Here is a 14654-nt window from a genome sequence, read left to right as displayed (position 1 = left end):
CAAAGATCTGTGTTATGCTGAGATCAGTCTAAGCAATCATAGGTACGTTTTCTGGCCATAAAAACCCATGACACAGTTAACCTCTAAACTTACCAGCCATGTCTGATTGTGCAATATTTATTCCTGTTTATAGTACAAATAAAGCAAACTAAGCACTTCGTGATACTATCTCAGTGTGTGCAATAACTTCCTAGATACCACGTAGCTACTATTGTAGCAGGAAAGGCCAGCTGCTGATTAAAACTTGCTTGTTAGAAACAGGTCTTCTGGGGTCTATTCCATGTTCTGCCCTACATGCAACAGAGCAAGTAATTCTGAGTAGCCAAGCCTGAATGTGCTGTCTGCTCTCTAGAAGGCTAATCAGCATGCTGCAGGTAAACAACTTTCTCACAATCTTTCTATGAAGGAGGCACCTGAAATCAGTCCTGATCTGCTGGATTTCATTGCTCTTGTTCCATTTCCCCACCTGTAAAATGGGGATTGATTGCAAAAAAAATGGGTAGCTTACTTCACATGGGATGACTATGAAGTATGTGTGCTTTGTTTCCAGGGCCAGTGAGAATCATATTATTGCAAGACATGTTTCAGGGTTGGGAAAGGTAATGTCCCAAAAGGAGTTTACAGGGGTAAACTCACCCTGCAAAAAGAAGAAAGCATGGGAGGTCAGTGATGAGAGCTGGACTGGCTGCAGAGTGCTCCAATGAACCCAAAGAGTCAGACTTCAGCAGGGAAATGCCTGCCTTGTCCCCTCATTGATGGTCTCTCTCCATCTCAAGGCCTCCTTTTCTCCTTAAGGAGAGATTTTTTTTTAATCTCCTTGGGGAGAAAACATCAGGCTCTCTCTATTTGTGACAGTCCTTTAGGACAACCCTTCCCAGTTATTTCTCACTAGCACTAATGGTGTTTTACAGCTGGAGTGCCCTCTCCTGTGACCAAACACAAAGAGGAAGGGCTGAGATGCCAGAGACTCCTGAGTTACTGCCAGGACTTTCTGAAGGGAAGTCTTCCAGTTCAATCTTCCATCCAATTGAGAATCACTGCAATTGGAAAAGGCAGCAAGGAAGCTCGAGTTGAAGAGACAGGCAAAATTCCCTTGGACTGGCCAGCAGGAACAGCCATCCAGCCAAGACGCAGGCTATTGGCTGTCAAACCACGTTAGAAATGGTACGATACACATCAAACAGTAATATCTATCACAAAGCTGAGTACATGACCCACTTCAGAAACTGCTGATCCTTTCATTTCCACCTAGGAGCGATCCTGCAAGCGGACACCGTACCTTAGTACCATGACTTAGGAGATACCTCTGTGCAAGCCATGGCTAAAGATGGAGGGGAGGAACCCATGGCCCATGAACAGGAAGATGACTTTCTGGTGGATGGTGACCAGTCGAAAAGGGAGCAGGGAGTGGGACAGCAACATGTGTACCCAGACCCCTGGAAGAGTAAGCACTTTACTATTTTCATGTATTTGCTTCCTTTCTGGTGCCAGTGTTACTTTTAACGTCCTTACCTCTTTCCACAACCTCTCCTCCAGCTGTATCGGACTGCTAATATCAGCCTTCAAAGCTGCACAGTCAATTCCCTAAACCTCCCATCAACCCTACTTGTATCCCAGGTCCACAGGCTAGAGCAGAGGGAACAGATGCAAGAGAACAGCCATCAGCCTCTCTTCCCATATTTGGTTTTCTAGACAGATATTATGCAGATCATTATCATATGAAAGCTGAGGCAAGAAGACATTTGCTGTATGCAGGGGAAGGACAAGAGTCACAGCTGGCATATTGGATATATTGCATCAGCTTGTTGCATTTTTTGCCTTTTGCACTGAAGTTGTGCCTTTTTCTTTTCTTTTTTTTTTTTTTGTGGCTTGCACGTTATGGTCTCTGATCCTCTGGTCCTATTCCAGTGTTGCTACACAATTGCATGTCTTGCCTCCTATAGTCATCACTTCTCATGGTTTGCAGTAAAAGGAAGATGCAGAAGTCTTAAATGTACTTCCTCAATAACAGGAAGTGGTCTTACCTTCCACATTTTTGCTGAAACTCTTTAGCTGGAGGGAGAAAAAGGCAATCAGTTCACTGTAAAGGGTCTAAAATCAGTTTCCACGCCTGTGTTTCATATGAAACAGAAAGGGCATATAATTTAGTAATACCCTTTTCCAAATCACATATGAATGATAGAAATAACTATATTTCTCAAAGTGCAGGAGCTTCATTTCTCTACACAGTACACTGTGCTTATTCCTACAAGTTTTTTGAGAAATACAGGATTAGATATTGAGTTAAGAAATAAAAGTTAGATGTTCTTGTTCAGTTTTGTTTTATTAGCACAAGAAGCTTTCTTATGTATTGAGAAAACACACTGCAGGCTGGTGAAGCTAGTACAAGGAACAAATTCTGGGAAAAATAAACCAAAAATGTTATTAACAAAACTACAACTCTTAAATTTCCCAAACCATAAAAGATTAAATTTTCCAAACGTCGTTTTAGCTTTCATTATCTCAGTGACTCTCTCAACTTTAACCACAGCCCAAGTATTTGAATGTAATCACCTCTAAACAAAACAGACAAAACTCAGTTGTTTCTAACCAAGGTGGAACATGCCAATTATGCTTAATTGGCCAAATCTAAAGATTCCTCTTAGAAGCTGCCAATTAACCCTTCTCCACAACTTTTATCATTATACAAAGTAGCCTCTTCATCCCCCACAAAACAGAAGAAACTATCCACAAAACCCAGCAGTCTCAGCAATGAAACAGAAATCAAGTGTAAGCGCTGCTAGGTCTGTACTTGTTGCCATTGTGCTAAGCAAAACATTTGTCTGTACGTATGAATGACATCAAACTCTGCTGACAGAGGCTAAAACAAACCTTCCTAGTTTTACATAGAAAATATATAGGTTTATGTAGGTAAAAAATCTTCATCTCTTGTGAATCAGGCGATCTCATTTCACACGAACTCAGTAAGAAAGTGATAAAAACCCATCAGCTATATTAAGAACATGTTCTGCTTCTACCTTTACCCTGATAATGACATGAAAATATTTAACATTTGTTTTAATCAGATTAAAAACAATGCATAAACTTTAAAGATTATATTTTTATATGTCACCAGTGTCACCTATTAAAAATAGGAAAGATTTTAAAGATGTGGCTTGCTTATTGCTTGTGATACTATTTTCACTGAGTAAGATAAGCAAATCTGTGATTATGCTGTTTTGACCAGGAGAGGGAAAGCTAACAGAAACATGGATACTGATTCTAAGATTAATTAAAAAATCTTGGAAAAATAAACTTGTAACAAATTTGACCTAGAGGGTCGTCAGCTAGGCTTTGTCTGCAAGATCAGTCATAATCAAATTTGTTTTGAAAGTCCAAATAGACTATGGGTCAGCTCGGATGGAGAGGGTGGGTTTCTTATTTTATCCATTTCTGAAAGTTCATTGAAAAGAAGCATATGTAAACAGGAAAGCATCATTAGCTTTACATGCCTCCAAACTCTCCTGGGTATCTGCTCAAACAGCAACACTGTTGGGAATGCGATCTGGGGAAAGGTAGTAGTAAGGAAGCTTTTTGTTCTTGTTGCGCTCGGCGATGGCGTTGACGATCTCATCCAGATTCTTGCGGAATTTTGCCATAGCCTCTTTCACCGGCTTTTCCACGAAGTGTTCATCTGGGTACATGCCTAGGAACAGCTAATTGAAAAACAGCAAGAAATCATGCTTTGAGAAAGCGAAGGCTATTCTGTTTCAACATTATGTCATCCAGCAGAACAACACCCAGAGCCTCACAAATGCTACTATTAAAATAGTACTATCAATATTTAAGCTAGCCTACATTGGCACTGCCAATGAAAGATGCTGTGCCATCCTCTCTCCACCACTGGCTGCTTCTTTCCATCCCTGCATCTTTCTGCAGTGCTGGTTCAGGCGGTCTGTGTGGCATCTCCTACACTTGCAAGGAGCTGATCCACTCAAAAATAAGCACTTTTATTCAGGCTAGTGGTCAGCCAGATCAGCTTCCCAAATGAGATCTCTGCATAGGCACTCAAACATTTGTGCTGCTAAAGTAAAGGACAGCATGGGAGGGGAATTAACAGCCAGGGATGAAAAAGGAAGATGTCTGCTTCTTTCAGTGGCAATGGAAGTTTCTGTTGACTTAAAACTGTCCTTCAAAGATCAACCTGACAGTTGCTTTAGTCAGCTTAGACTCTAAGGGTGCCCTGAATACTGTATTGCCAATATGCATACTGGCACATTACCTGCTTTAGGTAACTATTTCCCATGATACCAGCTGCCCAGCTGAAATCTGCTTTCTTCTTAAAGAGAAACTTCATTTGAAGTACCCTCTGCCCATCATTTTCCATTTAAGGACTTCAAAACACATCCTCCAGGCACAGCCCTTGGGTGAGACAGCCAAGTACCTACAACCTCATTTTACAAGAGGGAAATGGCTATAGACCATGCTTGCAAAGCCTCCTGTAGGCTTATTTTGTTTGCGCTCCACAACAGCCAGGCACAAGCCACAGCTGTAGTGCACATAGCACTGGGGCAGATTTTCCAAAGGGGCAGGACATGGGGACACTGGTGCTGTAACTTCTCCACCAGTGCTGCTGGGAAAAGGAGTGGAGAAAACGACATGTGCCTCTGCACCCCTCTTCCTCCCACACCAGCATCCTTACTCAGCAATGCCATGCTTGGGTTTAGAAACTTTAATTTTGGCTGAAAACCAGCCTCAGCGTAAAAATATGACTTCTTGCTCAGAGTTGATTTACACCAGGCAGAACAAGGGTAAACCCACACCACTGATATCCCTCCACAGAAAGGCAAACATGGTAAAGTAAAGAACAGAGCAGCACTACAATCTTGTGAGTCTGTGTGGTCTTGCCACGGCCCTTGTTGTCTCACCTACATTTCCACCACGTAGGGAAGGGAGGTCGACTTACTTCATTGTCCTGGAATTGGCTCAGGGCCCAGACAGCTCCAAGATGCCAACAAGAACGTCCCCTGTCTGGCAGACTCTCCACAATTTGCTCGATGGTGACTGTCCCCTTTTCTGTCGGAGGAGGGTGGCGCATTGTTGGTGGGGCATTGGGAATCCAGGAACACCAGTCATACTGCACAACAAAGCAAGAGAGCACAGTGAAAAGCTACAGTGGCTGGTATTTAGGAACACTGCAAAGAAAATCAGGAGTCTTGACACCAGGGAGTTTGCTTCTGTAATATGAGCCTCTCAGAAAGAGAAGATATGAACTAAAGGACAGAGAGGTGCTCTAGAGAAGGTCTGAAGGAGACAAGGAAGTCCCGACTGTCTTTCTCAGGATCTCGCAAGGGAGAGAGTTGGATTGTCTAAATAGGAGTAGTTATTCTGCTAACCACATGCATGGGCCACATGGCCCAGATTCACCAGCCAGGCTAAGGACTTAGCTATTTTATTAAACAAAGATCTCTTCTGATAATCTGAGGCAACCTCTGATAAAAAAAATCTATAATTGATAAAATCTCCTTTTCTCCAGTTGCTCTTTTCTGCAAAATTTGCTCTAAGAACATGCCCACAGTACTGTGGTCAGGCAGTAAGAGGGGCAAAGGATGCTGGTGCATCATGGAATATGGCATGTGGATGTGCCCATGGTGAGTGCCAGACTGGGAACTCAGAATCACTTCTGGCCAGCTTTAGTGTTGTGGGATGGTGATGTCTCATTTTGCCTCAGATATGAGCCCAAGTTTTGCCGCCATCTGAGATGCTGCGCTTACCATAACTCTTTCTTTTCCAAGCACTTTTTCATTACCTTCATACATATCCCCTGCCCTGCCTGAAGAAAAGTCCCATCTCAGCTGTGTGCCATGCTTACACTGTCCTCAATCTGTTCTCTCCAATGCATAGCCATTTCCTCCTACCCTCAGCCCTCTCTCTGCCATTTTTTCCCATGGCTGAAGACCCTTTTGCTGATGGGCTGAAGATCCTCTGCATGCCAAATTCCACCTCTCATTCTCTGAAGGCTCCCTGCTAAACCCTAATAGCCTGGACAATATTAAGAGATGGTTTCTTAGTGGTACTTGAACAGACAGGATTTCCTGAGGGGGAGGCTGGGAGATGTCTTAATCACTTGTAATGACAGGTTAGAAGTGAATAGTTGCAGAGGTGCCTGGTCACGGATGTGGCACAGGAATAGTGTGGGTTCATTCGACACCTGGCTCTAGACCTGCTCCAGGGATCCTGAGCTGCAGGGATGGACAGGAGGGTCAACATGGAGAGTGATGTGGGATGTGTTTGGGAATAATTGCCATAGGAAAGATGGTCTCCCTCCATATCTGTGAGATCATCCATGCCTGAAGCCAGAACATGTGACAAAAAAAAAAGCTCATAGAATCATAGAATGTCTCAAGTTGGAAGGGACTCATAAGGATCACTGAGTCCAATTCCCTGCTCTCTACAGGACTACCTAAAACTAAACCATATGACTAAGAGCATTGTCCATATCCTCCCTGAACTCTGACAGGCTTGACACCATGACCACTTCCCTGGGGAGCCTGTTCCAGTGACCAACCATCCACTCAGTGAAGAAACTCTGTTCAATACAGACTGACAAAGAGATTTTCTTCTGGCTGTGAAGTCTGCTTTCCAAAATGCCTTGATGTTGGAAGAAACAGCATTTGAAAGGCAAGCTGTTACTATAGTTTCAGGGTAGATATATGTCAGTAAAGGCAGGCAGGGATAACACAGGCTATCAGTATGTGACACATTAAACATCATAGAGGAAGCTCAAAGTTGCCAGTTGGCTTGCAAACTCAAGAAATGAGCAGCAATGCCCTTTCCATGCATTGGGAATATTAAGCACATTGGTGCTTTTGAATGACCACACATGACCAAAGCCTTGATCCTCACAGATGTACTGCTTCAAATTTCTATGTACACCAATGTATGTCAGAGGGAGCATCAATTTCAATGTATGTCAGTGGAGGTTAAGTATCTAGATATCATTGAAGATCTGGACTTCTATCCCACTGACTTCAATGAGACTTTACCTTGTAGAGGCTTGTCTGTGTTGCTGCAGAAAGTAGAAGTGGAGGTCCTGCAGATGTGCAAGGCAGCTTTGAACTAGTTAACTCAGGACCCTTGGTAAATGCTCCATCAGGCCAGCTAGATCTGTACTGCTGGAACTGAGCTGTTGGAAACAGGCAGCTGCACCAACTCAAAGACAGATGGTGTATGCAGCTACATGGACTGCAGTCACAGCACTGAGCTGCGCTGCACATGTTCCCTAAGCCACATCTGAAGATGGGATGTATGCTGCTTTGGCACAGGCACACTGCCAAATTAGCACAGCTTACAACAGCAACCCACAGTAGTCACCCATGCATGCATTCACAGCAAATGCAAAGTAAAGCCACTTAGCATAAGTCATTGCATTTCATTGCAGGATGTGCCACAGACTACCAGCACATATCATATCCAGGCAGTTCAGGTGATGTCTGGAAAGCATGGTAGCTAGAATGTGCATCTGAACCCTTCACCATTTCTGAAAGAGGTCTTAGCAACCCATTTAAATGCTTAAAAAAGTTGTTCCCCATAATAAAATCACTAAAACTAAAATATACAAGTTAGAATCCCTAAATTTGAGCTTTGGTACATATTTAGGACTCAAAATGCCTTTCTCAGCTTCCAAAATACTTCAGTTTCCACAGGCTTCATGGGGATTTGCAGATGGCTCTGCAGTTATTTTGATGAGAAAGAGTAATGTAATGTCTGTACATCTACCTAAAACCATTTCTCAGACTTTGCCCTGGTAGATGCACCTCCTAGCCCAGAAAGAAGAACAGTCTTCCCAGAAATTCCTACCTGACCAAAATTCACAGCTGCATGCTGGGCCGATGTGGTGAATATTATCACTGTGAGATATTCTGCTAGCTTCTCTCGTGTCCTGATCATCTTAGGAAACCCTAAATGAGGGAGAAGAAAAGCTTAAGTAACCCAGCTATGAAGTAACCCAGTGGTAACCAGCTACTCAAAAGGCATGAGTTAGAGGACTGTGCAGCAGTCAGGGAAGAGCAGGGAATTCTCTTTCTGAATCTTGCTGTGTGGTCTAACAGGAGCTACTCAACCTCTCTGTGTCTTGGCTGTCCAGCCGTAAAAAACAGAGTGATCCTGCCTTACCTCATACAGGTTTGTGAGGCATCACCACTGTTTGCAAAGTATGTGGCGTTCCTTAAGGGAAAAGCAAAAAATAATTACACCTTTAAATAATACTGTATCCTTGTCCTCTCACCCTACCTACCCTGTAGCAAGGAACACAGAGAGTCCACAGGGCAGGGGCCTCAGATGCTCTCTTTTTCTTCAGTCTGCAGTGCAAGCAGGGAAGGTTCATGCCAAGGAGCAAATAACCATGTGCTTGTATTTATAAAGGCCCGAGGCTCAGAGATCAAGTGCACTGTGAGGGCAAGTGCAGGGAGAGCTTATTTGCTGAAATGGGAAGTGAGGAAATGAGAACTTCTGAAAGAGAAACAACAGAATGAGGAACAGAAGTAGTTGCATCAAGCTGTCTTTGAAGGGGAATAATCAAATGGAGCTATACAAAGAAAGAAGGGAATACTCAGGGACTAGGGAAATATTTTGCTACCAAAGCATCCCCAAGCCTGTATCTCTCCTATCCCCACTACATCACATTCCTGTGCCGTACTCCCTATCCCAGCCCAATGTGACCACAGGTCCCAGGATACCTAGAGACCTGTCAGCACCCTAGGGTGAGCTGCCCCTGCTCAGACTGCCTGTGCCAGCTGCTTCACATCTTCACCACCAACCTGATGCAGACGTGAACTCAACCTGAGAGGGGGAAGAGGCACATGGTAGCTCTGGCCAGCCACCAAGCCTGAAGAGGAGAGGATGCACCATCCCCTCCTGCGTCCTGCTATCCTAAGCACATTGTGCTCATCTTTAAAGGGGCTTGGCATGCTCCCAGTCAGAGCAGCCCTCCCAGGGCAGGAATGGAGACTGCAGGGGGGGGCCCGGGTGCAACAGCCTCCCCCATTCATCCTCCTTCCATTCTTTACAGACCAGCCAAGACCCCCTGCTCTTTGCCCCAGCCCTTGGAGTGGCAGCAGTACAGACAGGGATGCTGCAAGCCTGGCAGGTTTCCCCCTTTAGTGGCAGTCCTGCCACCAGTGGTGCTTAGAGTGTCCCACCCCAGCTGTAGCCCTGGAAAGGGTCAGTACTTGTCCCATACAAAGATGCTTAGGTCAGGCATGAAGTTCCTACTAGCAGGCCATTTCTAAGCTTTTCCTAAGAGACAACTAGATAAGCAAAAATGATAGCAACTAGGTGTCCCCCAATCCTTTGCTTGTCCAGGCAGGTAGAGCCCAGGAGGCTGTTATATACCAGTGCATACTGGTAATGAGTGGAAACATCATAGTTTTGCCTGGAGGTCTCACACACAAATATGTGTGCATGCAATGCCAAAGCCATCTGCCCCAAATCACTGGCCAACAGGTGCTTCCAGATGGAAATCAGTCAGGACAGTATGAAGAATCCCCACCCACCTGTATAAATTCCTGAAAACCTTCTTGGACAAAATGTGAGTGAAAGAAAAAAACATCTTTAGGGAAAGGCAGGAGAGTGTTAACTCAGGTGGGAGAATAGAGCCATGTTATGGGTGAGAGCTCCCACAGCCAAGTAATGGTTTGCAAGAAATGAGAGGCAGTGAGAGGAGACAGAGCAAAAGAAAGTATTTCTTGGAAATAATTATGGGTATCTTCTCTTGAAGAGAGAAGAACAGCTCAACGATGACACCGATGCTGAACAAATGCAAAGTGTAGCAATATACTCCTGGGGAGGTTCTTGTTCTTATTTCATGCAAGGTTTGGAGGAGAGGATTCAAGGGGGTCTCGCTGCTCCTTGTGATTTCTATCAGTCTGCGTGGTGGTTCCAACAGCACATACAGACAGCCCCTCCCCTAACGCTTAAAGCATGAGCAGACAAGATCAAAGGACCAACCCCCAGTGTACAGAGAGATTACATGAGTTGCCCAAGATCATGGTGAGAATCTGTGGCAAAGGAAGGACCTGTCTCCTGAGGGAGGGAGGGCCTGATCCAGGGTCTCACCCATAAAACTGAGCATCTTTGGGCCAAGAAGGGAGAGGGTCTCCAACAGTCCAAGGCATGCTGTGCATGCAGCATTGCTGTCAGCAGGGACTTGACAAGCTGCAGACCTGGCTGGGCCATCATACGTTACCTGAGGCCTTCACGCCCCTCATCCCATAGACGTAAATGTCTTTGACGAAGGCCTGGAGCTCCACATCCTCACACACCACCTCGTCACTCTCATAGTAGATTTGAATCACATCCTCTGCAAAACTGCAGACACAGTAACAAATGAACAAGACGAAACAAAAAGGAGAAAGCAAGCCTGTCATTCCCTGAAGACCTTCTACTGACCTTGCAGATGCTGCACGGGGAAAGAGAGAAGGGCAAGAACAGGTCTCAGCACCCTCCTACCTCCTTCCCACAAGCAGTGGGAATGCATAGAGGCAACTTTGACTCATCTCTGACTGCAGCATCACTTCCTCCCCCAACAAAAAGATGCTGGACCACACTGCTTCCCCTGAACAGTCCTGTATGCTTTATTCTCTTATTTGAGGCTTTGCTCCTGCCCAGACCTCTCTCATCACTTTTCTTCACTTAAGGCAGACTCCCCCTGGCATATCCACATGGCTCTCACACTGGTAACAGGGATTCCCAAATTGTGATACTGGCATATCCCTAGTATGTGGGATACTCCAAAGCTGCTCCTGAATACCATTCAAATAGTTGATCGCCTTCTACCGCACATCCTTTTTACAAAACCCAAGTGGCATACTCCAAAGCCCAGGAAACTTCTCTTGGGGAGAAGAGGTCTAGATATTTTTCCTACACCCACTGCATACAGCAGACATCTCCTCCCTGTTCAGTTCCTCTTCTCAAAATCCCTCTTTCTATAAAAGCTTCCCAGGCTAACTCACCTCAGAAAGAAAGGCTCTTGGTTACTAAGGTAATAGAAATAGTTCTGAAAGCAGTAAAAATAGGTAAGCCTGATTTCCTGAAGCTTTGCATTTCATGACTGAATGACTGGTTACCTGAGCTATGCTGAGATATTCTGTTAGCTCTGCAGGTGTCTATAATCTCTCGCTAAATATTTTGACAACAACCCAGAGGGTGAAACATTTGACTGCAGAAGCTGACTGATGGGATTAAGAACTGTTATCCAGTACAGATTTCTCCCCTAATAAGCTATCAATTTATTGCAATTTGGAGACCGTTACAAATCTGTCAATGTGGTTTCTACTAGCCAACCAGGTCAAGAGTTGCTATTGAGGCAGACAAACAACTGCATAAAAACCAAGAGTTTAAGTAATTTTGGCTTCCAGAGGAAGCCAAAGGAAAAGAAAAACCCTGCAACGTGCAGAGATAAAGCTGCCCTGCATGAGCTCTACATCCACAACCTGGCACCTGTGCCAAATGCATACAGAAGGCAATCCTTCTCTTACACAACGGCAGTATTTTAGACCCCCTTCCATGCAAATATAGATCAGTATGTGAACTGTGGATGAGGCTTTTTGGGTTGGAATGTCTATCTGCAGTTAGATCAGAAATAAGAAGCTGACTATTAAAGAAGGGGTTTAAAAATTTGCCATGTGAGCCTCGTTGTTTCTATAGGGACAACCTTATCAGCTTTCTTAAGTCTAGGCCACCTACCACATGTGAAGCACTGCTGGGGATAGAAGTTATTTCATCAAAAGAGTGGAGACTGACACCCCTGCAGAGTGTAGGAGATTCATGGTGACTAGACACATGCATGACCATGGGTTCATGAGTCAGGATATCACACACTCAAAAGAGTACTGCCCATGCCATTTACAAACCAAATTATTCACTTAGGAAGGATCTCTCAGCTTGAGGCAGTGTAACACCTTCCTCCAGTTAGGTTAACATCCACAAACAGTCAAACTAAATTGAGTTTCCTAAGTACTACCTGGTATTTGAAAAGGCATATCTCAATCAGCAAAGAAAACACAGGAAAGAGAATAGGGACAAAAACCGGACTACATCAAGAAAACAACCACAGAAAAGTTATAACTTCCTTTCCTCTCAAATGGGCACTAACAATTGCAGGAAATATTGCAAGATAACCCCTTGCCAAAACACAGAGAAAACACAGGAGACAAAGATGTACCCAACACTTTAAACATTATGCTTGCATTATAAACCCCCTACTTTGTGTACATAAAAGATCTGATTTTTAATGAACATGCTTTTCAAAAGCCATGTGACCAGAAACAGCTGCATATTAGCAAGCAACTTATGCCATGCAAAAATATGTTTGTTAAATGAAATGCCACTGTAGAATAAAAAACATATGAATCATTCCATTCTGAGGCAGTGTTTCATATCTGAAAAGGAGCCACGTTGGTGTGGTTGAGCAGCGTTGCAGTACCTCTCCTGACTCAGAATTGCTGCCCTTCCTGAAAAAACTCGGGCCTTGCAATTTTAAGGCATTTTAAGAAGGGTTTTGCTCAAATCAGTTAATGCCTAATTTATTGAGTTTCAAGACACAACTCTTATGCAAGCCAAGATTACATTTCCACTCCACAAGAACCTTGGTGAGCTCATGTGCCTGGCTCAGAGAGCTGGGTTCTCTCTTGGTTTGTGCATAGCTAAAACCAAAAAGCTAATTAAATTCCCTTTGCAGGGCTAAATTCCAACTCACTAAGCTCTGTGAAATCCTATAGAAGAGTACATACTTATAAAGGGGCCTCTGAAATACAGAATGCAAGAAAACAGGGCTGAAAAAAGCAGGAATTAACAAGGGTGTGTGCTTGACTATATATTTTTCCTCAGATGAGATACGCTGGATTGAAAAGGCACCACATGACTAAACAGCCCAGGTGCTGTTCACAAGGTTGTGATGAAGAGCAGAGTGATCAGAGAGAAAATGAAGTTGTGTCTCTGTGACAGTGACTTTATTAGCCATTTCTAGACCTACGGTCTCTTACCTCTTTATAGCCTCCCAAACTTTAATGCCGTCATCCCGGTAATAGTAGTAGGGGACATCCTCTTTGCTGTCCATCCCTTTAGCTTTGATCTCCTCAGGGAAGCAGAGGGAGCTATAAGTCAGATCCTTCATTGCTTTCTGCACCATTTGTACATGTCCTCCTCCACCTGTAGCATTTGCCTGTAGGAAGAATGGCAAGACAGGAACAGTAGGAGATTATGTTCACTTTTTGCTGAGACTGGCTCTCCAAATTCGCAGGAGATGCTATTCAAAATGCTGGTGAATCTGTTTTTCAAGGAGAAAACCACATCTTCACACAAAAAAAGTACCGAAGTGCAGAGGTCTACCGCAACTGTGCATTTTGACATCACAGATTTCATACCTCTCCCATGAATCACTGTTAATATCCACATTTTCTCCACAGGTACAGCATCTGCTTATAATGGAATAAAGTACAGCAACATTGAAGTATCAAACCCAAAGCACTTTCTGCCAGCCCTATGCTCCAGAACCAGCATGTGTATGAAGGAAGGAAGGCAGCCACGAGTGTGTTAGAACAGGACTTTTGCTAAAACACCCACGGCTGCTACAGAGTGGTTTAGGAGAAAGTGTTTAGGGATGCAGGCTACCGTTAGCCATCCTGGGATTTAAGCCAGGAGATCAATCCCGCTGGGTGGCTACTGATGAGGATTGGCCAGAGTTTCAGTATACGTTACTTTTGGAAAACGCAGCATGTCCACAACAAACAGGACTGCAAATCTCTTTAGATAATCACTGCACAAAAGCTCCCAAATGTTGCTTTTCTATAGCATATGATGCTAGTGTTGTAACAATAGTCAGCTTACACTTATAGTCCTCTGGTTGTGCATCTACGTTGGAACCAACAAATTCTGGAACCCCAGGCTCCCCACTGGCCACACACTCATCCCACATGCATGGGGTACAGACATTATGCTTCTGTTCAAAGGGATGGGAGTGCCTGCCAGGTCTCCACAGTCAGCAGTGGAGTACAGAAGACAAGGAAGGTGCCTGGATTTAACCTCTCTTTTCTCCTTGGGTGAAAAACTCTGCAGCATGGATGCTATTTTTTGTCTGGTGCCAGAGGTGTAAGGAGGACAGAGTTGTCCTGAAACACAGGCTCCCTCTTTGAAAGGGCTTCTGAAAGCTCCACAAACTTCCCATTTGCTGCTAGCATCCTGTCACAGACACTGCTGCATGCCAACCTGTTGCGGTTCCTAGATGCAGCCTGCCATTTCTCGGGGAGCCATGGGAGGAAGGGCTGGGCACATGTTAAATACCAGTGCAGTCAGGTTTAGATGTTCAGATTTGACCTAAAAGCTGCACCACAGTCCATGATATATGGCTATGTTTTACTGACTCAGACAAAAGCTGAATTTTAATCCTAGCAGATCTGCAGATCTGCTGTTTATGGCAATTCAAGAAGACAGGCTGGAATCTACACCCACTACTTGTGGGCTTAGAAATCTATCTTATCTACACGTCTTTCTCTGATGCAAATTTCCTTTTGCAATCACAAATTCTTTTGCTCACCACCCTGCCCCAAGATGAATAACTGAGTACTTAAAAGAAATTGGGGACTTAACTGTGTGCATATATGTGCAGGGATGTATGT

The 14654-nt window shown here is 44.2% G+C and overlaps 1 protein-coding gene across 1 annotated transcript in view; it reads right to left on the bottom strand.

Moving 5' to 3' along the window:
• Positions 1-2541: 2541 nt before the first annotated feature.
• Positions 2542-14654, bottom strand: part of ALOX5 (arachidonate 5-lipoxygenase) — a 34427-nt gene continuing 22314 nt past the window's right edge. The window contains exons 10-14 of the mRNA XM_010563509.1: positions 13023-13201; positions 10226-10347; positions 7840-7940; positions 4946-5116; positions 2542-3695 (exon numbers count right to left, since the gene is read on the bottom strand). Of these exons, the coding sequence (XP_010561811.1) occupies positions 3516-3695; positions 4946-5116; positions 7840-7940; positions 10226-10347; positions 13023-13201 (753 nt within the window). The 3' untranslated portion in view covers positions 2542-3515. The remainder of the gene's footprint in view (positions 3696-4945; positions 5117-7839; positions 7941-10225; positions 10348-13022; positions 13202-14654) is intronic.

Source organism: Haliaeetus leucocephalus, unplaced genomic scaffold, assembly GCF_000737465.1.
Source record: "Haliaeetus leucocephalus isolate CR32 unplaced genomic scaffold, Haliaeetus_leucocephalus-4.0 Scaffold168, whole genome shotgun sequence".
Lineage (NCBI taxonomy): Eukaryota > Metazoa > Chordata > Aves > Accipitriformes > Accipitridae > Haliaeetus > Haliaeetus leucocephalus.
The sequence above is the reverse complement of the archived record's forward strand: the minus strand, read 5'-3'. Positions and strand labels throughout refer to the sequence as shown.